A 22,859-nucleotide genomic window follows, 5' to 3' on the forward strand; every position below is an offset into this window, starting at 1 on the left:
TTAATGAACCCAATTAGAATCCATGAAAAGGCAGGTTCAACCCCTGGCCTCGCTCAGTGGGTTAAGGATCTGGCATTGGTGTGAGCTGTGGTGTAGGTCACAGATGTGGCTCAGATCTGGCCTTGCTGTGGCTGTGGTGTAGCCAGCAGCGACAGCTCCAGTTGGACCCCTAGCCTGGGAACCTTCACATGCCGCAGTCGAGGCCTTAAAAAGACAAAACAAAAAAAACTCTACCGTTATTAGAGTGCCCTCAAAATGAAATAATTTAGGTATAAATCTAAAAAAAAAAAAAAAAGTAGGGTTTGTATGCTGAGAAATACAAAAGACTGATGAAAAAAATCACTGGAGACCTGAACAAATGGAGAGGTGCTCTGTGTTCTTGGATCGGAAAATGCTATTGTTAAGATGCTAATTCTCAAGCTGGTCTACAGATTGAAGAAAATCTCCAAAATCCCGGGGGGGTGTGTGTGTGTGTGTGTGTGAACTGGATCCTAAAAGCTACAGCAAAACGCAAAGGAATTAGAATAACGTGATCTTGAATAAGAAGACTGAGAAGCTCCCGTCGTGGCTCAGCGGTCAGTGAACCTGGCTAGGATCCATGAGGATGTGGGTTCAATCCCCGGCCTCGCTCAGTGGGTGAAGGATCTGGTGTTGCCATGAGCTGTGGTGTGGGTTGCAGACATGGCTTGGATGCCGTGTGGCTGTGGTGTAGGCTGGCAGCTGTAGCTCCAATTCAACCCCTAGCCTGCGAACCTCCATATGCCACAGGTGTGGTCCCCCCAAAACAATTTTTTAAGAAAAAGAACACTGACAGCTCCCAGTACCTAATTCAAAGACATCCCGGCAGCACTCGTCAGTGCAGTGTGGATGGGTATAAAGTCAGACAGGGCAGTGGACCAGCACAAGTTCAGAAGCAGGTCCACACAGATGTGGTCAGTTGGTTTTCCACGGGCGTCAAGATAATTCAGCGGAGAAAGGACAGACTTTCAACAGTCACTGCTGAAACAACTGGAAGAAAATGAGTCTGGGAGTTCCCATCGTGGCTCAGTGGTTAATGCATCTGACTAGCATCCATGAGGACGCAGGTTCCATCCCTGGCCTGGCTCAGTGGGTTAAGGATCCGGCACTGCCGTGAGCTATGGCATAGGTTGCAGACGCAGCTCGGATCTTGCATTGCTGTGACACCTGTGGCTGTGGCCAGCAGCTACAGCTCTGATTCGACCCCTAGCCTAGGAACCTCCATATGCCGAGGGTGCAGCCCTAAAAAGCAAAAGCAAAAAAAAAAAAAAAGGAATAAGCCTTGGCTCCTACCTCCCATCTTACAGAAAATTTAAAGTGAGACATAGACCTAGGTATAAAATTTACAGAAGAAAACCAACCAGAAAATAGTCTGTCCTTGAATTAGGCAATGGCTCCTTCTATGAGATAAAAGAGGCGCAAAACCGTAGTGCAAGAAACAGGCATCCTCAAAGTTTAGGAACTTCCCTTTGAATGACGCAGTGAAGAGAACAGACAAGCCACAGACTGGGAGATGCTTGCCAATCACAGCTCTCCAGGAGGACTCGGATGGAGAACGTGCAAGGCACATTCAAGACTCAACAAGAGAACAAAAACCCCCGTGTACCAAGTGGGCACAAATTTTGGACGGATTTCACTGAAGGAAGGAGGCATATGAGTGGGACAGAGCCCACGGACAGTCTCAGCATCACTGGGGAAATGCCACTGAAGACCACGCGGGACACCGGCTCACGCCTGCTAGAATTACTGAAAAGTCACAATTTAAAAACCCCATGATACCAGGTGTCAGGGCGACACTACTGGTGGGAAGGTGAGAAGGTGAACCTCCTTTGGAAATGGTGGCCATCTCTCGGAAAGTTAAGCATGTTCCTCACATGTGATTCAGCAGTCCCCTATTTTTTTTTTCTTTCTAGGGCTGCACCTGCAGCATATGGAGGTTCCCAGGCTAGGGGTCTAATCAGAGCTGTAGCCTCTGGCCTACGCCAGAGCTATAGCAACACCAGATCCAAGCCGCGTCTGTGGCCTACACCACAGCTCATGGCAATGCTGGATCCTTAACCCACTGAGAGAGGCCAGGGATCGAACCTGAAACCTCATGGTTCCCAGTCAGATTCATTAACCACTAAGCCATGATGGGAACTCCCCCCCCCCTTTTTTTTTTAAACTAAATTTTTAAATTAAAAAAGTATTTTATTTTTAAAAGTAGGGCAAAGACCAGCAGTGTGCTGTTATTTTGAAGGGAAAGATGACTTGGGGAGTTCCTGTCCTGGCGAAGTGGAAACGAATCTGACTAGGAACCACGAGGTTGTGGGTTCAGTCCCTGGCCTCGCTCAGTGGGTTAAGGATTCGGTGTTGCCGTGAACTGTGGTGTAGTTCACAGACGCGGCTCGGATCTGGTGTTGCTGTGGCTGTGGTGTAGGCCAGCGGCTACAGCTCGGATTCGACACCTGGCCTGGGAACCTCCATATGCCGTGGGTGGCGCCCTTAAAACAAACAAACAAACAAACAAAAACAAAAAAAACTTTGGAGAGACCAGAGCCTTTCTGGAGGAGCAGGACTTTCCATGAAGGCAACAGAGACCGCGGAATCGGCTGGGGAGCGCGGCGCCCGGCGCGCCAGATCCGCCTGCGCGCTGGGAAGGACGTGCAGCTGGTCGTGGGGCAGGGGGGACGCCAAGGAGGGGAGGCCCTGTCAGTGGGGCCTGTGGTCTGGACATGGGGTACAGTAGACAACGACCTCCAGGCGTGGCGCTCAGGGTAGGGGGGCTTAAAACTTTGGAAAAGGAGAAGAAAAAAAAAAAAAAGCATTGTCAAGATAGAAAGAGGAAAAAAAAAAAAAGGACAGAGCCACCCACCGCGGGGTCTTGGGTGTGAGGAGGGTTGCGGACACTGGGTGTGGGGTCTCCTAGGAAGCCCCCACCCGCCAATGCCATTGACATCTTGGCGTCTTCCCCAGGGCGAGCCTCCAAAACGGAGCTCTCAGGGGGTGGCGGGACCCAAGTGTCCAGATGGGTCTTGGCAAGGAGTAGAGCTGGGGATGGCGCGGGAGCCGGGAGACCGCGTGGGTGCCCAACCCTAGGCCGGGGGCGGGGGAGGAAAAGCGCCAAACCCCCGCTCGCGCCCCGCCCCTTTCTCCTCCCCATCCCTCCTCCAGAGGCTCCGCCCAGGACCGCCCCATTTTAGCTGAGACCCCGCCTTCTGCAGCCACGTCCAATCGGCAGCCAGTGGCCGCCACGGCCTCCAGCTCTCCGCCGCCCCGCCCACGCTTGGACTTCGAAGGACAGCCGAGTGGCCCAATGAACTCCCGGGATGTCCGGAGCGGGTGGCCGGAGGGCCAATCCAGAAGCGGCGCGGGCAGGAAAGGCGGGCCTCCGTGACAGACGGGGAGGAGGTGCCAGGCTGTTTGCTGGTTGCTAGCTGCCGCCGCTCGCCCGGCCACCCAGCCGCTTCATTGTCACCGGGCCTCGGAGTCAGGGCCCCGGCCGCAGGCACGAGAACTTCGACCTGAAGCCTGGGCCCCACGCGTCCCACCTTGGAAGGCCCTGCGCACCCCTCGCTACTCCGTCCCGCAGGCCCCGAGTCCCAGGCCCGCCTCACGCAGGTGAGGGTGTCTCTGCGCAGGTGGGGTGGCCCCCGCAAGTGAGGGAGGCCCCGGGCCGGTGCAGATGGGTGGCCTGCGCCTGGGAGGGGGGTCCCTGGCCCGCGCAGAGGGGGAGGCCCCGGGCTGCGCAGGTGAGGTGGAACGTGCAAGCGGGTGGGGCCTCGTGCAGGTGACCAGGTCTATGCAGGTGAGGGGGTCCCAGCTGATGAGAGGGAAGGTGCAGGAGAGGGCTCCTCCACCGCCGCACAGGAGGGGAAGGGCTCCTGCCCCCGGGGGCGGGTGAGCCCCTGCTTTCCCAGGAGCATGCTGCAGGGGTCCAGGCAGCAGTGTATTGCTGGGCTCACCACCTGGAGCCAAAGCCCAGGCAGATGGAGAGCTGCCTGGCGGAGGAGCTGCCTGGGGTCCTGGGTGAGCCCATCCTGAGAGGTCCAGGCAGAGGCTCTGGACAGCAGTCTTCAGGTGCTGTGTGCAAGGTGAGGTCTGGCCTGGAGGTTTCCGTGGAGAGGCTCTTTCACCATCTGGGAGCCCCGCACGTGCCTCGCATGGGCCAGCCTCGGTCCAGCCAGTGTCCCAGGGGAGGAGGGTGTTAAATTTCACCCACAGAACCGGAAAGGCATGACCCAGGACAGTGGCCTGGTGAGTGGCAGGGACAGCCTCGGCCCTCGCTCTGGAGAGGAGCGGCCAAGGGCTCTGCTGGGGGCTTTGGGGCTGAAAGAGGCTGTGATGCTGAACTTGGGGTGACAGTGGTGTGTGCCTTGGTGGCCCAGAGGGCCGGCCTCAAACCTCTTCCTCTCCGGTCACTCCTGGTGCCAGCTTATCCACTGAGCACTTGCCAGTGCCAGGTGCCAGGGCAGCACGGTCCCTGCCCTGAGTGGCGCGGAGACCACCCTGGGTGGGCAGGTGAGCAGGTGGCGAAAAGGGAAGCCAGATGAGGGGGTGGAGAGTGACAGGGACGGGCAGCCCTCTGAGCGAAGGGGGCCTCGGAACACCCCGGAAGGGTCTCAAGCGGGGGTGGGGGGGCATGGAGTTTGCGGTCAGCTCTGAGGCCTTCAGGTGAGTGGACTTCCTTCTCCCTGCCTGAGAGCTGGAGGCTTTTGGGGGCGGGTCCCAGCCTGTTCTGAGACTTGGTTCAGAAGCGGGAGGCTGGGGAGCCCTAACAAGTCCTGGTGAGAAGACTCGCCAGCCTCACAGCCGCCTGTCTGAGCCTCGTGACCCCGTGAGGGGCCCGCGGAGGTGCCTGCCGTGTAGGTGAGGATGGCGGGGCTCAGGCTGGTGCAGCCCCTGTCGCAAGTGGGGGCTCACACCCACGACCTTGGCCGTTGGTGCTCAGGGTCCTGCTCTGCCACGCGCTCTGCGAGGCAGGTGGCGGGCGGACCCGGGTGCCCTGGCCCCTGCAGCCCGGCTGGAGATGATGTGTGCAGAACCCGTGCCTCGCCTCCTCGCATCTCTTCTTCCCTGCTCAGGGCCTTCCGTCCACCATGAGAGGCTCCAAGGCCGTCAGCGGCCCCTCCGGCCCCCCCGAGGGCAGCCCAGAAGGCGTGGACCTGAGCCTGACGGGCCTTCCTCCACCCGTGTCCCGGCGCCCCAACAGCGCCTCTGCTGCCAAGCCCATCACCCGCTCCATCTCCATGGTCACCGGCAGCGAGCCAAGAAGAAAGACTCTGGTGAGTGTTCGAGCTGGGGCATCAGGTCTCGGGGTGTCCAGGGCCAAGGACCTGCCCCAGCCCAGCAGGCCATGTCCGAGACCCCCTCGCGGCTCCCCCCGGCCACACGTGGCCTTGGAGACCCACGTGTGACTGCAGAGAGCCTCCCTCTCACCCCGTCTCCAGGCCCGGCGCTGAGCGGCCTGGCCAGGGTCTGCAACTGCCGTGGGGTCGGTTGTCTTGTTTCTGCAGGAGGCCCCAGGGCCAGGAGGCTCCCCGGCCATCAACAACCTTCGCAGATCCAGCAGCACCACTCAGGTCAACCAGCCACAGGCCAAGCAGGCGTGGGCCGGGCCCCTCAGGTAACCGCGGACTGCTTGGCTCGGGCCCTCGCTCAGCCGCTTTCCCACCCGCCGCAGCGCGAGCACTGGCGGGGCGGTGGGCGGGCAGGTGGGACAGGTCTGGACCCATTGTCTCTGTGCGCAGAGAAGCAGGCCTCAGGGCCGACGTCCCCTGCCTGCTCCTGTCCCTCTGTCCTCACTGTGCTTTCCCTGTGGGCATCACAGGGGCCCTGGGCCAGGGTGTGAACGCCTCGTCCAGGCGTGGCTGTCGGATCAGGGTGCAGGTCCGGGGGCAGAAGCCCCATGGTGACCTGGCCTGCCCTGCTCTCTCGTCTGGGTCCCTGGAGTCGGGCTCCCGAGGCCCAGGGCCTGTCCCTGCCTGCCACCCCCTCTCTGCCACAGACCAGCAGAGCCCCCCGACGTCCGGACGCTCTGTGAGGGCAGCCCCGCTGGGAGGAAGAGGCCGGCCAGTCTGAGCAAAGCTTCCAGCGAGAAGGGAGCCACGTGGAACGTCCTGGTGAGGCCGGTGGCTGCGCGAGCCGACAGGACGGCAGGCAGCTCGTGTCTGTTGGTTCACTTGGTTCTTGCTGCCCCTGCAGGGTGGGGGTGTGGGCATCAGTGCTGGTTAGCAGCTTCGCGGCGTGAGGAGGAGCAGAGCCCCGCCACGGCTCCCCGTGTGCGGGCGTGAGCAGCGGGGTCCCGAGCAGAGGTGTGTGTGACCCACAGGATGACCGGCCCAGGGCCCTCACCTTGCCGTGCGACACCCAGAGTCCCGGGACCCTCGACGTGCCGGTGTGCCCGCGGAGGAGAGAGTGCACGGTGCCCCTGGCACCCAACTTCACGGCCAACAACAGGTGCGCCAGCTGCAGAGGCCGCACGGCCCTGCCCCACTGGAGCTGCCCAGGCGGCTGCTCTGTCCTGTCTGTGGTTTGGAATGAGTGAAGGCGTGAGGGCGTGAACGAGTGGACGGCCTGGTGGGGAGGCTGCAGCGTGGGGTCTTGCACACAGGGGCTCAGATGGGGCCCTGCCCTTCGGCCTGCAGTGCCCACCCTCCATGGGGCAGCTCGCCCCTGAGGGCCTGAGATGCCCAGCTTCGCTCTTAAAGAGGTCAGGCCCGGGCAAGGCTTACTCGGGGCTGCGGGCAACTTTAAGGCTCAGCCATCAAGAGCCGCTGTCTCTCTGGAGGGAACAGCGATGTCTGCGAGAGCAGGTCGGCCTCCGGGCCGCACTGGTTACTTCTCAGGCCTGCCGCCCTCAGCGCGTTGGAACAAAGCACACCCGGAGCAGCGGGGTCTGCCCGGGCCGGGCAGGCTGTGGCCTCGGCCTCTGGCCCCTCAGGGCTGGTGGCCAAGGGATTGTCAGGATGGGGGCGCCTGGGGAGAAGGGCTCGGGGTGGCGCCCCCACCACGGGAAAGCTGCCCATCCTGCTTTCGGCCTCCGTGGGGACCCGTGGGCAGAGGGGCAGAAGACATGTTTGCTTCGGCACGAGGAGGACTTCCTAAGGTTTGGAACTGTTTATCGAAGGAACAGTTTTTATTTTTCTTTAGGCCCCCAACCGTGGCACATGGAAGTTCTCAGGCTAGTGGTTGAGGCTACACCAGCGTCACAGCCACAGCCACATCAATGCCAGACCTGAGGTGCATGTGCAACCTACACTGCAGCTCATGGCAACGCCGGATCCTTAGCCCCCTGAGCGAAGCCAGGGATCGAACCCACATCCTCACGGATACTAGTCTTATTCGTAACCGCTGAGCCATGGCAGGAACTCCCAAAGGAACAGCTTTGAGGTGAGTCTTCACCAGAATCGGGACAGGAAGGAGTCTTGCTTTTAACGCAAGAGTTTAAATTAAAACTGAACTTTAATTTTTTTTTTTTTTTTTTTTGTCTTTTTGCCATTTCTTGGGCCGCTCCCGCGGCATATGGAGGTTCCCAGGCTAGGGGTCGAATCGGAGCTGGAGCCACCGGCCTACGCCAGAGCCACAGCAACGCGGGATCCGAGCCACATCTGCAACCTACACCACAGCTCACGGCAACGCCGGATCGTTAACCCACTGAGCAAGGGCAGGGATCAAACCTGCAACCTCATGGTTCCTAGTCGGATTCGTTCGCCACTGCGCCACGACGGGAACTCCCTGAATTTTTATTTCTATCAGGGTGATCTGTGCACACAGCTAAAAAGTCAAACGGTAGCACTAACCTGACATGAAAAACAGCCAACCCTCTGCCCCCGCTCCTGCCCTGGAAGAAGCCACATGCAGGCTATCTCTTCTCGCATTTTCTAGAAAACATTTGTGCCGATGCTGTGGAGCCTCTCACTGTTGTCTGGTTTTCAGTCTGGGACATAATCTAGCCGGAAGGTGGGGTTGGCTGTCGCCCACCCCGCCCCAGCGCCGCAGCCGTGTCCCCGCTCCAGCGCGCCCGAGCGAGGCAGTCAGACCAGCGCCTGTCGGAGCCACACCAGCTCTGCCCGCATCTGATTCTGTTTCTGCCTTCTTTTTTTTTTTTTGGTCTTTTTAGGGCCATACCTGTGGCACATGGAGGTTCCCAGGCTAGGGGTCGAATCGGAGCTACAGTTACCGGCCCACGCCAGAGCCACAGCAATGTCAGATCCAAGCCGCGTCTGTGACCTGCACCACAGCTCACGGCAACACCAGATCCTTAACCCACTGAGCGAGGCCAGGGATCGAACCCACAACCTCATGGTTCCTAGTCGGATTTGTTTCCGCTGTGCCACGACGGCAAGTCCTGATTCTGCCTTCTGTGGGATGTGGGGCAGGTTGCTTGACCACCACCCCCCCGCCGCCCCCGGGCCCCAGGATCCTCGTTCCACCAAAGGGGACAGTGGCTGGGATCACCCCGGAGAGTCGAGAGCATGACAGGGTCCAAGATAATGACCTTGAGGAGCAGAACCTGCTCAGGAGACGCCGGTGTTTGGGACACACTTCCGTCTCCCTGAGTTAAAAACGGTCTCTTTTCTCTCCGTGCTCGGCTGGTTGTCTGCACACAGTCAGTCCTCACGGACTTGAAAGCCGACTCCAAACACCCCTCTGTACAGTCAGCCCAGCGGGAGCCCTGCCCGCCCACCTCCCAGGGAGGTGGAGCCTCTCTTCTCGCACCCGGGCCGAGCAGCCTCTCTCCCATCCTCATCCGTGGGTGGCCCCCTCCCTCCGGGTGGGCCCTCTGTTTCCTGGGGGGCGCGGTCCTCGGCCTGTAGGTTTCTCAGGAGGGCGTGCGGGGCGGGGGGGAGCGTCTGAGAGTGTGTGCGCCCGCTCCCGCCCTGACCGCACACGGCTGAGCCTGGCCACCGGAGTTCTGGGTTGGAAAGCGTCCCGACGTCTTGAGGCCACCGCCCGGTTTCCGTGGAGAGCCGCGAGAATCCTCCGCCTCCTGATGCCCGGGCCTTTCACGGGGCAGTTTTCCTCCCGCAGAAGCAGTTTGCGTCATCTCTGCATTTCCCTGCGGCGGAAGGTCCTGGGGCCAGGCTTCCACACCGGCCTTCCTTGCTCTGCTCTCCTGTCTTCTTCTTTTTTTTTTTTCGTCTTTTCAGGGCTGCACCAGTGGCATGTGAAAGTTCCTGGCTAGAGGTCCAATCGGAGCTGCAGCCACAGCCGTGCCGGGTCCTGGTGGCCTCTGTGACCTACGCCCACCACGGCTTCAGCAACGCCGGATCCTTAACCCCCTGAGTGAGGCCAGGGGTTGAACCCACTTCCTCATGGATACTGGTTGGGGTCTTAGGGGATTCCCCTCCTGTCATTTCTTCCCTGTCGTTTTCCCGTTCTTTCTAGGACTGCCTCCTGGATTGATTCTTCAGAGTTGGCGTTTTCTCTTTCCTTCCTCTCCAGCTTTGGGAGCTGCTTTCCGATGGAAGCACTGCAATGTATCGTTCGACCTTCCTCTCCTGTCCATTCTCCTCCCTTAGCTCTCGGTTCCAAAAGCTCCTCTTGCTCCCGAAAGTCTCTCCATGCTTCCCATCTCGTAGCATCCTGTTCTTGGTTCAGTTCTTTGGGGATCCCACGCAGGGCAGCTGGAGCCGCCGTTGCCAGCCCCTGAAGCCAGAACCCTCCCCGGCCCAGCTCTGCATTCTGGGGTGTCTGGGGATGCCCGCTGGGACTCTTAGCACTGAGATGGGCGGACGCTGCAGATCAAAGCGTTTCCTTCTAGAGACCTGGCACTTAAAGATTTCTCAGCACAGCCTTGTTGAAACATCTTGTGCTCCACTTGGCCTCATTTCCATCGTACTCGGTTAACCTTTCACCTGTGGGTCTTTCCCCAAATGTCTGGAATATTGACTCTGTTGGAATTTAAGAGGGAGGCTTTGAAAGTTGCCTGGAAACCTCACTTTGGGGAGATGGTGCAGGGACCAGGCTGCTGTGCCGGGAGTCCGCAGCCATCGGTGTTCGGGACTTTTCTCTGGGGCGGCTCGGTCTCTCCAGGGAGAGAGTCTCCCGTCTCCACCCTAGGGTAGCTTCCTGGCACCCGTGCTACGGGGGGCTGGACGGGGATGGGGGTGTCCTGGTCCAGGACTCAGACTCGGCGTCACCTGGAGACCCAGCCTCTCGTCTTCTGCGGGGTGGGGTGGGCGTGGTGCCTGAGGCTGGGGGGTGGGGAAGGGGGTCTGGGTGCACCTGCTTTGGAAGAGCGGGGTGCCTTTGCTTCCTGTACCTCTCTGGATGGTGGGGTGCAGACCAGCGCCTCGCAGCCCCCAGGGCACCCAGGTTTCCCCTCGCTCACTTTGCGCATCAGTCACCCCCCGCCCTCCTGCTTGTCACCCTCTAAAACTTGGGGAACATCTCTTTGCCGCCGTCTCCCCTTCGTATGCTTGTGTGTCTTTACTCTTTTTGTTCCTCCCTGCGGGTTTGAGGGGGAAGAGGGGGAACGGTGTGCACCCCCGCCTCCGTCACGTGGAACTGGTGGGACAGGTCCTTTCTCTCTTCACTGTGACTGTCCCCCCCGCACAGGCACGTCCCGAGTCCGGGGACGCGATCTTCACCCTCACGCCTCACGTCCTGCTGGCCCAGCGCCCTGGGTGGAGCTTCCCAGGTCCAGAGAAGGGACCTGGAGGAGACCCCGCAGGGACACTGGGACGATGCCCCAGGGACCAGTGACACCGAGGGCGTGGTCGGGGGTCCTTCCCAAAGCCTGACGCCGCCGCCCTCTCTCTCGGCAGGAGCAACAAGGGCGCCGTGGGCAACTGCGTCACGGGCATGGTGCACAACCACTATACCCCCTCGGAGAGGACGCCGCCCTCCAAGAGCTCCAACCACACGGCGCCCCCCCTCAAGTAAGGCTCTGGCTTCGGTCAGCTGGGCTCGCCCTGAACTGGGATCCCGCTGAGGAAGCTGCAGCCAGCCCGCGTCTTGGGTCCCCGGCTGAGTCCAAAGCCAGAGGGAGGGTGTCTCGAGCGGGGCTTAGCTGAGCAGAGCGGCCCCTGGTGTCACTACGCGGTGATCAGGTCAGGGTGGCCCAGGGGTGTCTTGAGTCACCGTCCAGCTCTGGGGTCCTGGGACGTTGGAGGCCACTTTGCTGTTTCAAATGCAGAGCCCATGAGCCCTGGGTGCCACCAGACGGGCCCTGGGGGGAGTAGGTGGCCCCAGGGACGACCCGCAAGTCAGACAGGGAGCAGGACCGCGCCTGTTCCTGGTGTGCTGCAGGTGCCTCCCCCAGGCCCACGGCCCGGACAGAGCCGTCCCCAGGGGCCGGAGAGGGCAGGGGGCCGACAGCCTGTCTCTGCCCTTCTGTCAGCAACATCCTCAAGGCAGCCACAGACGAGGGTGAGAGCAGCCACCTCGGGAAGCCACAGAAGAACGTGGCCCGCAGCAACCACGCCGTCCAGAACAACTCGGGCAGCGCCGCAGGTCTGCTCAGATGGAAGGAGGTGACCGAGGAGGAGGCTGAGAGGTGACTGGCGGGGCCGGGGGGGGTGTCCATTGAAGAATTGCTGGGTTTTTTTGGCCATGCACACAGCATGTGGAAATTCCTAGGTCAGGGATCAAACCTGCACCAGGACAGCAACCCAGGCTGCTTTCAGTGATGACACTGGATCCTTAACCCAGTACCTCACAAAAGAACTCCAAGAATAGTTTTTTTTTAATTAAAAAATTTTTTTTTTGTCTTTTTGTCTTTTTCTAGGGCCGTACCTGCGGCATATGGAGTTTCCCAGGCTAGGCGTCTAATTGGAACTACAGCTGCCGGCCTACACCAGAGCAACATGGGCTTTGAGCCACGTCGGTGACCTACACCACAGCTCACGGCAATGCCGGATCCTTAGCCCACTGAGCGAGGCCAGGGATCGAACCCACAACCTCATGGTTCCTAGTCAGATTCATTAGCCACTGAGCCACGATGGGAACTCCAGTATGACTCTGTTTATCCAAAACGTCAGGAAAGGCAAATCGGTGGAGTTCCTGCTGGGGTGCAGTGGGATCAGCGGTGTCTCTGGAGAGCTGGGACAGGGGTTTGATCCCTGGCCCAGCACAGGGGGTTAAGGATCCTGCATTGCCACAGCTGTGGCTTAGGTCTCAGATGCAGCTCAGATCTGACCCCTGGCCCAGGAACTCCATTTGCTACAGGGCGGCCAAAAAAAAAGAAAAAAAGGCAAATCTACAGTCAGAAAGAGAGATGGCCGCCTGGGGTCAGGGGAGTGCAGAAGGGGTCTTTTAGAAACATTCTAAAACCAGATCATGCTGGTGGTCACACAGCTCCCTAGACTGACTAAAATCATTGAATCGGGAGCTCCCGTCGTGGCTCAGCAGTTAGCAAACCCGACACGCATCCATGAGGACGCGGGTTCGATCCCTGGCCTCGCTCAGTGGGTTAAGGATCCTGCTTTGTCATGAGCTGTGGTGTAGGTTGCAGACGCGGCTCAGATCTGAAGATGCTGTGACTGTGGTGTAGGCTGGCAGCTGTAGCTCCAATTCAACCCCTAGCCTGGGAACCTCCATATGCCATAGGTGTGACCCTCAAAAGCTAAAAAATAAAATAAATTTTTTTTTAATTTTAAAAATTTTGAGGTGTTCCCATTGTGGCTCAGCAGAAATGAATCTGACTAGCATCCATGAGGATGCAGGTTCGATCCCTGGCCTCGCTCAGTGGGTTAAGGATCCAGCGTTGCCGTGAGCTGTGGTGTAGGTCGCAGACGTGGCTCGGATCTGGCTTTGCTGTGGCCGTGGCGTAGGCCAGCAACGCTAGCTCAGATTGTACCCCTAGCCTGGGAACCTCCGTATGCCTTGGGTGTGGCCCTAGAAAGACAAAAAAAAAAAAAAAAAGAAAGCAGTATAATAGTAAATATAGCAAGAACCCTTAAAAAACGTACACCCCAAATTAAAACAAAGTTAAAAAAAATTTTATTTTAAAAAGCAAAAAAAAAAAAAAAAAAATCATTGACTCGTACTCAAAATGGGTGAATTTTACTAATATGTAAAGCATACCTTAGTAAAACTGTTAATTAAAATTAAAATTAAGGGAGTTTCCCTTGTGGCTCAGCAGTTAGAAACCCGACTAGTATCCATGAGGACACGGGTTCGATCCCAGGCCTTGCTCAGTGGGTTAAGGATCCGGCGTTGCCGTGAGCTGTGGTGTAGGTCGAAGACTTGGCTCGGATCCTGAGTTGCTGTGACTGTGACGTAGGCCGGTGGCTGCAGCTCTGATATTAGACCCCTAGCCTGGGAACCTCCATATGCCACTGGTGCGGCCCTAAAAGACAAAAAAACCCTAAATCAAAACACATTAAGTATAAGAGACACAATGCTGAAAAACTCAGAAACAACTAATGGGGCTGCCCCTAGCGTCTTGGCCCAGGGGAGCAAGAAGGGTGGGCTTTCCAGGGCGGCCCCAGGCCTGTGACGTCGGCCCTGGTCAGGAGCCACTTCGCCGTCAGAGGCTGGGCTTCAAGAGCCTTGCCTGGCTGGGCGGTCACCACTGCTGTCCCCAGAGAGCTCAGGACCCGGCCCTGGAAGTGGGCAGGTGGGGCGAGCCGGGCCGTCCCTCTGTGTCCATGTCCCACAGCTGGTGACTGGTCACATCCTGGACGGTCCCTTAGCACCTTTGCCAGATGAATCGACAAGGGGTCCTGAGAGCCAAGGCCAAGGCTTTGGGATTAACCTCCTGCTGCCTGTAACTGACGTACAAGACCCGCCCCCTTCAGGGCCCGGGGCTCTGAACTTGACGCATGTGCAGTCGTGTCTGCAGACAGAATGTCCTCACCCATCCCACCCCCACTCTGGATCCCCTTGCCCGCCTTTCACCCACCCCTCCTGGCCGAGACCCCGGCCACAGCGGCCTGTCCCCTGCAGGCCCCAACGAGTCCCTGGCCTGTGGCCCTCTGTGCGGGGGAGAGGTGCTGGGGGGCCTTGAGTTACTTCCAGTTTCTGGCCACCACGTAGCATCTGTGCAGATGTGTTTCCATTTCCCTGTGGCACTGGCTCCTAAGAAGTGCTGTGTGCCCGTGCTCCGGCTCCTTCGCCCAGCCGGGCCTTTGGGGGACCCAGGACAGGGGCCCTACTCTGCGGCCTCCGTCCTGAGCCCCGACTGCTCTCCGACAGGTTTATCCACCAGGTGAGCCAGGCCGCTGTCACCATCCAGCGCTGGTACCGACACCAGGTGCAGCAGCACCAAGTGGGAGCTGCCCACCTGGAGCACCTGCTGGCATCCAAGCGAGAGGTCAGTGTGGGTGTGAGCCACACCCTGAGGGACAGGTGAGAATCCCAGGGTTTCTGGGCCCCAGGGGACTGAGCCTAGAGTTGCCCTGGGGGGCCCCCATCTGGGGGCCCAGCTTCCTCCCGATGAGTCGCTTGGCTGGTAGGGCCCAGGTGCTGGGTGGCACCTGCTAAAAGGCCGGGCAGGTTTCTGGCTGTGATGAGATGCCATCTCCCACCTGTAGGAGCCACAGGACGCCTGAGATGGGGCTGGACCTCTGTGGGACCGAGAAATGGTGGGGGGAGAAGTGGGGAGCCTCGTGGGTCACCCCCGCCTTGCAGTCCAAATTACCACGGCTCGGCTTTGCAGGGGCAGCGGCAGCGGCTGGGAGAGGGGACCCTCCTGGACCAGCACCAACAGAAGGAGGCGGCCAGGAAGAAGGCCCGGGAGGAGAGGGCGCGCCAGGCCCGGAGGGCAGCTATTCAGGTGAGGGGCAACCTGCGCCACATGGGGGGCTCGGTGCCCAGGCAGGACCCTGTGTGCTGGGAGCTCCATTCGCCCCCTTCCTTGAGCCTCTGGACGTGGGACCCCCCTCCCCGGCGGGCGCACTGCTCACAGGTGTCCCCTGATGCCAGGAACTGCAGCAGAAGCGAGCCCAGAAGTCAGTCGATGCTGACCTTGGGCGGCCAAAGGGGACCCAGAAGACAGGGAAGCCCCGGCCCACCCAGGAGCCGCCCCTGAGGCCGGGGAGCGCTGCCCCGCAGACCCACGAGGCCAATAATGCTGGTGAGCACGGCTGAGGGCCCCCGGCCACCCTCCCACCCGACCCCCTCTGCCTCCGCTCTGTGCACAGACAGCCCGGCTATGGTGACCCCGGGTGCAGCCATCCCTGAGGGCGGACACCCTGGTGCCAAGACCCCCCACCGCCCCTGCCAGGGAGGCCCTTGGCTGAGAAGGAGGTGTGACCTCTGCCGATGTCCCCTGGCCCCCAGTGCCGGTGCTCGGTTGGTGGCTTCTACCTGTGGGGCTGGGAGGCTGGCTCTTAGCAGACCCCAGGCCCTTCCCTTCCCCTCCTGCCTGCTTACTCTGGAGTGGGAGCCTACAGAGCAGAAGGACCCAGAGGGTCAGGGCCCCAGCACCCCCGCTGCCCTGTGGGGTCTCCTTTGCACATGCTGTCCCAGCCCTCCTGCTCTGTGCCTGGCCTCTTCCTAAGGGCTCCCCGCACTCGTTCTGTTGTGCAGGGGCCAGCATCCACACCACAGGCCCGGAGGACCCGTGCCCGCCTGCCTGCGCCTTGTCCCCGGAACCCCGGCAGCTTGCAGAGAACACCCCTCAGGTCCTGGCACGGCCCTCCCTGCCCCTCCACTGCCGTGGGGTCACTCACGCCAGGAAAGGCCACCCAGGATGGGTCTTGCCACTCCACTGGAGGGCTGGGGTCTCCCAGCTGCTCTGGAATCCCGTGGGTTTTCACGGAAGCCGGGGTAGGGCCCATGAGGGCCCACGGAAGAGGGCTAGAAGCTCAGAGGTCAGGTTGGGCCAAGGTCTCCAGCCTGAGGGGTGAGGAGGCCGGGCCCAGACCCATTGCACCCCTTTTCATTTTCCTGGAGGGGGGTCATTTCCCTGGCTGAGCGGGCAGGGGCCTGTGTGGAGGAAGCCGAGCCTCGGCCTCAAGCCCGCCCTGCTCTGGTGGTCTCCTCCTCTAACGGCCTGCCCACTGCAGGATGCCAGCTCCCAGGACACAGCCGGCAAAGGCCTGGAGGCGCTGGACCCCGCCCGAGGCAAGGCCAAGTCCAGGGCCACCCTGGATGAACTGCTGGACACGTTGAAGCTGCTGGAGCAGGAGCCTGAGCCCCTGCCCCGCCCCCGGGCCTACCACAAGGACAAATACGCCTGGATAGACGAGGTGACCGTGGGCCCCAGCCATGTCCACTCACGTCATGGGGCTGCAGAGCCAAAAAGGAAGCCCACTGGGCTCCTCCCGGCTCTAGTCAAGACCCTGACCCGTCAGGACCCTAACCAGGGCCACTGAAGTTTAACACCTGCAGAGGAACCTAGGGGGGAGTTCCCGTGGTGGCTCAGCAGGCTAAGAACCCAACATAATGTCTGTGAGGATGCGGGTTTGATCCCTGGCCTCCCTCAGTGGGTTAAGGATCCAGTGTGGCTGTGGCATAGACCGGCAGCTGCAGCTCCAATTCGAACCCTAGCCCAAGAACTTCCACATGCTGCACGTGCGGCTGTAAAAAGAAAAAAACAAATAACCCGGGGTGAGAGTGGGGGTGGGCACTGCCTCTCTGCCAGGGTCTGGGCAGCCTTTGGTCCTCCCTCCAGACCAGCCCACCCCTGCCCCGCGGCCCCTAAGCAGCTCCTGGGAGGCCGGCCCAGAATCCCCAAAACTGCGCCCCCTCCCACAGGAGGACGATGCCAGCTCCCTGACAGCGGACAACCTGGAGAAATTTGGGAAGCTCAGCGCAGCCGCCAGCCCCCCTGAAGACGGGACCCTGCTGTCGGAGGCCAAGCTGCAGAGCATCATGAGCTTCCTGGATGAGATGGAGAGGTCCGAGCAGGGCCGGCCGGCCTCGGCCCCCCAGGTGTGGCGGGGTCTCCAGGGAGGGACGGCTGGCAGGTCATCACCCGGCGTCCGGGGCCTGCCTGAGCGGCTGCGTCCCCAGGGGCCTGTGCCGGCGGAGGGGCAGGGGCGCCTGGAGCCCGCGGCCGAGGCCAGCACGTCGGTGAGGCGGCTGCGGCTGGAGGTGGAGGAGAAGAAACAGGCCATGGTGCTGCTGCAGAGGGCCCTGGTAACGCCACCGCCGCCCCTCTGCCCCACCCGGGCAGAGCACTGCCCCCGGCTCGCCCCCAGCCAGCCCCCTATTCCCGCCCAGCACCGTCCGGGTCCAGCCTCTTAGGTCCTCGGTCCTCATTCCGGCGGGAGTGCGCTCCTCCTCCCCGCCCACCCCCGGCCCGCCCCGATCCCAGCGGACCCGCCCCCAGCCCGTCTGGACCCGCCCCATCCCAGCTGGACCCGCCCCATCCCAGCTGGACCCGCCCCCAGGACGCCTGGGCCCGCCCCACCCCGCCCCCAGTCCTAGGCCCACCCTCGGCCCGCCCCTGGCCCGACCTCCTCTCCCGCGGTCCTCCCGAAACCCCGCAGGCGCAGCAGCGAGACCTCACCGTCCGGCGGGTCAAGGAGACGGAGAAGGAGCTGGGCCGGCAGCTGCGGCAGCAGAGGGAGCACTACGAGGCCACCATACAGCGACACCTGTCCTTCATTGACCAGGTGGCGCTGCGCTGGAAGCAAGGCGCGAGGGCAGCAGCACAGGCCTTCCTGAGACGGCCGGATGCAAGGCCTCCTCCTCCTTTGCAGAGGCGGGCGGCGTCTTCCCTTGTGGGGACCTGGTGTCGACCCCTTCACGTCCGACACACACCAGCCCCAGGGGGTGCTGCCCACCCAGCCCTCAGAGATGCTCCCCCACGACCATAGCCCTCCCCCAACCCACGGGGGTGCTCCTGGCCCAGCATGCTGGGGGCATGGGAGAAACAGCACACCCATGGTGGTTGGGCCGTGTGGGGTCACTCAGGACCCAGTGGTCCTCGGGGGGCCAGGGGGTGGCGTTCTGCAGACACACACCCGGAACTTTCCCATGTGTCCCGGGACTGCCCGTATCCTGGGGGGCCCCCCCTCTGCTGGGGCTGGTGGGGCAGCCAGAGCTCCCTTGACAGGGGGCAGCAGAAGCTTCAAGCCCACACTGTGGTCAGCCGAGTCCCCGTCAGGTCCTTTTCTGAGGAAAACTCTAGATGGGGGGTCTGTGAAGAGAAGAAGTCCAGAGTAACCCGGTGGCTTCAAGTGACCGTTAGCGACACTTTGCTTGGCAGTCATAGGTGTGTCCCAACCAGGGGTCTGCCTGGAGCCTTCGGTGAGGCTGGGAGCAGTCCTGGGGCTTCACAGAGACCCCTTGGCAGGTGATGGGCAGGCCCTTTTCTGCAGGCCAGGGTGGGTACAATGGCCCACATCTCAGGAGGCTCCTGACGTGGCCGTAGTGAGGCCTCGAAGCCAAGCTGCCAAGCGCCCCTGGGCTTGGCTGACACCACCTGGGCCCCCCTGGGGGGTGAGGGCCAGGGGCAGCTGCAGCCCCCTGTCCACACGTGCGTGTCCTCCTACACCCTGGGTCCCCCACAGACCAGGGAAGGAGGGGGCCTCAGGATTTGGTGCCCTGGCCTGGTGCAAGGGGAGGGGGGTCTCCTGGCCTCAAAGGGTAGCGGCCTCACCTCTCTGGCCCTGGTTGCAGCTGATCGAAGATAAGAAGGTTCTGGGCGAGAAGTGTGAGGCCCTGGTGGCTGAGCTGAAGCAGGGGGACCAGAGGCGCAAGGACAGGGAGGCCCAGATGCAGGAGCAGCATGAGCTGGTGAGCCATCACCCTCCCACCACCTGACCTCAGACCTGGTGTGCCCACCGGCCCTGTCGAGGGGACCCCAGAACAGGCGGGCCTCAGGGCTTCACAGCCACAAGGCTCAGGAGCAAAGATCCCTGGACCCACCGTGGAGCCTGCGTGGAGAAGCCTGGGCTCACACCCCATGCCTGGAGCCTCCTCTCCAGGAGCCTAGTGGGTGCCAGACCCTGGGGTGGGAGCTGAGGGGCTCCTGTGACCCCTCACCGTCACAGACGAGGAGGTGGGGCTCAGAGGAGAGGACCAGACCTAGCTCTGCTTCCTGGGCAGAGGGACCCCTCCTGCTTTGCCCGCGGGCGCTGTCGAAAGGCTGCCTCCTAGAACCCAGGGGTGGCCAGGAAGAGGGGTGGCATCTGCATCTTCCCTTTTGCATCGGCTCCTCTGGGGACTCCTATTTCCTTGCTGGTAGGAGATTAAGAAACTCAAAGAACTAATGAGCGCCACCGAAAAAGTCCGCCGGGAGAAGTGGATCAACGAGAAAACCCGGAAGATCAAGGAGATCACGGTTAAAGGTGGGGCTGCCACGGGGCAGGGGCGCATCAGGAGGTCCAGATGCGTGGGTGATGGAGAGGCTTCCTGCTGGGGGGTGGGGGCTCTGAGGGCTGATGGGGCAGCCCCGGCTGTGTCTGCCCACGCCTGGCCCTCCTGCCCCAGGACACCCTCCCCTCTACTGTGGCCCCCTCCTCCAGGGGGAGACCCTCCGGCCAGAGCCCCAAGCGGGAGCCATAGTGCGGTGGGCAGGGAGGGGCGCTGGGGCCCTGGTGGACCCAGCTGTGCTTCTGGCCGGAGCCCCCGTGTCATGGTGGCCAGAGGTCAGGGGTCCCCCACAGCACAGGGGGCCGAGGGGCAGGGCTCCTGCAGAGGCGGCCGAGCGTCCCTGCAGCCCGATGCCCCGCACCGCCCCCAGGGCTGGAGCCCGAGATCCAGAAGCTGATCGCCAAGCACAAGCAGGAGGTGAAGAAGCTCAAGAGCCTGCACGCGACGGAGCTGCTGCAGGCAGAGGAGCACGCGGCCCAGCGCTACTCACGCCAGGCGGAGGAGCTGCGGGAGCATTTGGAGCGGGAGAAGGAGGCGCTGGGCCGCCAGGAGTGGGAGCGCGCCCAGCAGCGGTGGGGGTCCCAGCCCTGGTGGGCCTCCCCCGTACGCGGGGGTGGGGGCGAGGCCCGGGGCGTGCCCAGACCCCCAGGGTGAACAGCACCCGCCCAGCGCGGCCTCCCGGGCTGGGGGGCACAGAGGGCCGGGAGGGACCACCCCGCGGTGGCTGGGATGGACGGGGCGGGGGCTGCTGGTGGCTGTCCTGCCGGCGCCTGCCCCGCGCCCCTGCGGCGGGCATGACGTCCTCTCCACTCGGGCTGCCCCTGAGCGGGTCTCCGTCCGCAGCTTCGAGCAGCACCTGGAGCAGGAGCAGCGGGCCCTGCAGCAGCAGCGGCGGCGGCTCTACAACGAGGTGGCCGAGGAGAAGGAGCGGCTGGGCCAGCAGGCCGCCAGGTGCCGCGGGGAGGGGCCCGGCCCGCCGCCCTGCCCGCCGCCCTGCCCTGCCCAGCCCTGCAGGACTGACCCCTGCTTACCTGCAGGCAGCGGGCGGAGCTGGAGGAGCTGAGGCTGCAGCTGGAGGAGAGCAGCTCGGCGGGGGGCCGGGCCCTGAGGGCGGAGTTTGAGAAGGGGAGGGAGGAGCTGGAACGCCGGCACCAGGTCAGCCCCGCCCCCGGCCCCGCCCACCCCCAGCCCAGCCGGGGAGCGCCCACCGGGGGCGAGGGGGGCCCCCACCCGGACCAGCGCCCTCCTGCCAGGGTGGCAGCCGCTAGGAGCGCTGGGCGGAGTCCGGGTTCCCACACAGCTGGGCTCCGCCGCGCTCCCCGCAGACCCTCACCTTGACCGCGGGCCGCATCCGGGCCCCGCAGACACCTGGGCGGGGAGCGGCTTGCGAGGCCCGCCCCCACCCTCACCTCCCACTAGATGGAGCTGAAGGCCCTGAAGGACCAGCTGGAGGTGGAGCGTCAGATGTGGGAGGCCAACTCCGCCAAGAAGGAGGTGGGACGCCGCCGGGGCCACCGGTGTGTGGGGGGGCTTTCTTCCCTCCCGCCCTCCCTCCTTCAAAGCTGGCTTCGCAGGGCGGGGTCGCTGTGCCCGCGGGATAAGTACGTCCCCAGGTGGCCGAGGGCGGGCGTGTCAAGCCTGATGGACGTCTCCAGGTTTACCTCCCAGGCTGCTCTCCCCCGAGGCAGGGGCGCCGGCCCCACCCTCTGCAAGGGATGAGGTCCCTTTTATCAGGGTCTGTCTGGCCGCAGATTCAGCCTCTCCTGCTCTGGGTCCTGGGTCCTGAGTGTGGGAGAAGCCCCAGGCTGGGCTCCCAGATCCCTCTCCGGCCCCTGCTGTGCCCCATGCTGGGTCCTGAGGACAGGTGGGGCCTGGGGCAGGGCGAGGCCCTTCCCTCTCCGCTGTCGGGGCGTCTGGGAGCCCACGTGGCCGTCCTGGCCAGCGGCATCCCTCAGCCAGCCCCACCGAGCCCCCCACGCTTCCCCTCCAGGAAGCGTGGCTGCTGAACCGCGAACGGGAGCTGAAGGAAGAGATTCGGAGAGGCCGGGACAAGGAGATTGAGCTGGTCATCCACCGGCTGGAGGCTGACATGACCCTGGCCAGGGAGGAGAGCGAGAGGGCCGCCGAGAGCCGGTGAGGCCTGAGTCCCCAGAGCCCGGCGGAGGCTGGCCCCGGGGCTGCCCCTGACCCTGTCCCTCTGGCCGCCAGGGTCAAGCGCGTCCGGGACAAGTACGAGGCGGAACTCTCAGAGCTGGAGCAGTCGGAGCGGAAGCTCCAGGAACGGTGCACGGAGCTGAAGGGGCGCCTCGGGGAAGCCGAGGGGGAGAACGTGCGTCTGCAGGCCCTGGTGCGGCAGAAGGAGAAGGAGCTGGCCGACATGAAGGCGGTGAGCCTGCGGGACAGGGGGCCGGCCCCAGCCCCCAGCCCCCGCTGCCGCTCACACGGTCCCTGTCGTCCCTGCGTCCCCAGGTGAACGAGCAGCTGGCTGGCGAGCGCAGCAGCCTGGCCCAGGTCCTTCGCCAGGAGTTCGCTGACCGGCTGGCGGCCTCGGAGGAGGAGAATCGGCAGGTCAAGGCTGAGCTGGCCGAGCTGCGGGCCCGCCAGCGGCTGGAGCTGGAGCAGCTCACGCAGGAGAAGCAGGCGGAGCTGGAGGAGGTGCACGGGAGGTGGGCTGCAGGGTTGATTGGGCCCTTGGGGCGCCCAGAGCCGGCCAGTGGGCCGGACGCTGGGCCGAGGAGGGAGCTGGCCGAATGCCCTCCTTCCAGCTTCTTCCTTTCTGCTGATGCAGAACCGGGCCCATTTGCTGTGGGCTCGATGTTTGAGGATCAGCTGTTCCCAAGTTTGGTGCTTGGCCCAGGGCCCAGGAAGAAGCCCAGCCATCCCGAGCCAGGGCTGGTGCTTCCGTGTGGGTGTCGAGAGGCTCCCTGGGCCTGGGTGGCGCATGTGCTGTGCAGAAAGATGGAGGCCCCCGAGGTGAACAGTGAACAGCCCATCCCCCGGGGACCCCTTAGTCTCTCCCAGGTCCCTGCCTGCCTGCCCTTGGCGGGCGCTCTGCGAGGCAGGTGCACGGTGGGGTCTCGCCCTCCTCTCAGTGGGCCCCTTCCTGAGGGGTGTGGATTCACATGGGGTCAGCTGTGGGGTCACAGGTCCTGTCATCAGCTCCTCCAGGCGGCCCAGGGCCCACGGTCAGCAGGGCTGGGACAGGGTGGGCAAGACAGCAGCCCTGCTGCCTTTCGGGGGGATGGGGGGTCCCCCACTCGCTTCCCTGCCACACACAGAGTTGCAGGCTGGCCTTGCGCTCCCCTGCAGGGTGAAGACGGCCCTGGCAAAGAAGGAGGAGGCTGTGAGCAGCCTTCGGAAACAGCACGAGGTGGGTCTCCCTGGGGCTGGCCAGCCTGGGGGGCGGGGGCGGCTCGGGCCTGACCAGGACGGACGGCGTGTTGCAGGCCGCGCTGAAGCGGGCCGACCACCTGGAGGAGCTGCTGGGGCAGCGCAGGCGGCCGTCCCCAAGCACCAAGTGACCTCCTGCCTGTGGGCAACGGACAGACCGACAGCAGCGGGCTGAGGGCGCCTGGCGTGAAGGACTCCCCGCCGCAGGTGGAGCACCGAGGCTGCGTCCTAGCAGTAAAGCGTGTCTTTTACTA

General features: G+C 62.7%; 1 protein-coding gene across 4 annotated transcripts; it reads left to right on the top strand.

Annotated features, from left to right (window-relative positions):
* The first annotated feature begins 3,401 nt into the window (after nt 1–3,401).
* CEP131 (centrosomal protein 131) lies at nt 3,402–22,859 on the top strand. Of its 4 annotated transcripts, none has more exons than XR_014820541.1 (26): nt 3,402–3,618; nt 5,082–5,282; nt 5,514–5,623; nt 6,005–6,119; nt 6,329–6,456; nt 10,770–10,883; nt 11,345–11,500; nt 14,143–14,260; nt 14,606–14,722; nt 14,872–15,022; nt 15,478–15,572; nt 15,957–16,139; nt 16,648–16,824; nt 16,906–17,031; nt 17,385–18,193; nt 18,520–18,636; nt 19,088–19,190; nt 19,586–19,787; nt 20,059–20,166; nt 20,253–20,370; nt 20,635–20,709; nt 21,206–21,348; nt 21,424–21,601; nt 21,685–21,881; nt 22,525–22,585; nt 22,662–22,859. XR_014820541.1 is itself a non-coding variant. In XM_084983291.1 (26 exons), the coding sequence occupies exons 6-26, from the start codon at nt 10,807–10,809 to the stop codon at nt 22,778–22,780; spliced, it is 2,736 nt and encodes a 911-aa protein (XP_084839417.1). In that variant the 5' UTR covers nt 3,402–3,618; nt 5,082–5,282; nt 5,448–5,623; nt 6,005–6,119; nt 6,329–6,456; nt 10,770–10,806; the 3' UTR covers nt 22,781–22,859. The 4 variants fall into 4 exon arrangements, 3 of the variants coding, with proteins under 3 accessions (XP_084839417.1, XP_084839416.1, XP_084839415.1); XM_084983291.1 differs by having other exon boundaries at nt 5,448–5,623; nt 17,385–17,510; nt 21,685–21,870; XM_084983290.1 differs by having other exon boundaries at nt 17,385–17,510.

This window comes from Sus scrofa, chromosome 12 (genome assembly GCF_054392235.1).
Source record: "Sus scrofa isolate SSC_HxYL_T2T_F1_AM1 chromosome 12, Sscrofa_HxYL_maternal_Yorkshire_Landrace_v2.0, whole genome shotgun sequence".
NCBI classification, from domain to species: Eukaryota; Metazoa; Chordata; class Mammalia; order Artiodactyla; family Suidae; genus Sus; species Sus scrofa.

What these genes read in the sequence shown, in the direction of transcription:
- CEP131 (XM_084983289.1), top strand. Translation starts at nt 5,097, where the DNA reads ATGAGAGGCTCCAAGGCCGTCAGCGGCCCCTCCGGCCCCCCCGAGGGC. An exon ending in AACTTCACGGCCAACAACAG is followed by an intron (nt 6,457 to 10,769) that starts GTGCGCCAGCTG and finishes CTCTCTCGGCAG; the next exon opens with GAGCAACAAGGGCGCCGTGG. An exon ending in TGGGAGCGCGCCCAGCAGCG is followed by an intron (nt 19,788 to 20,058) that starts GTGGGGGTCCCA and finishes CTCCGTCCGCAG; the next exon opens with CTTCGAGCAGCACCTGGAGC.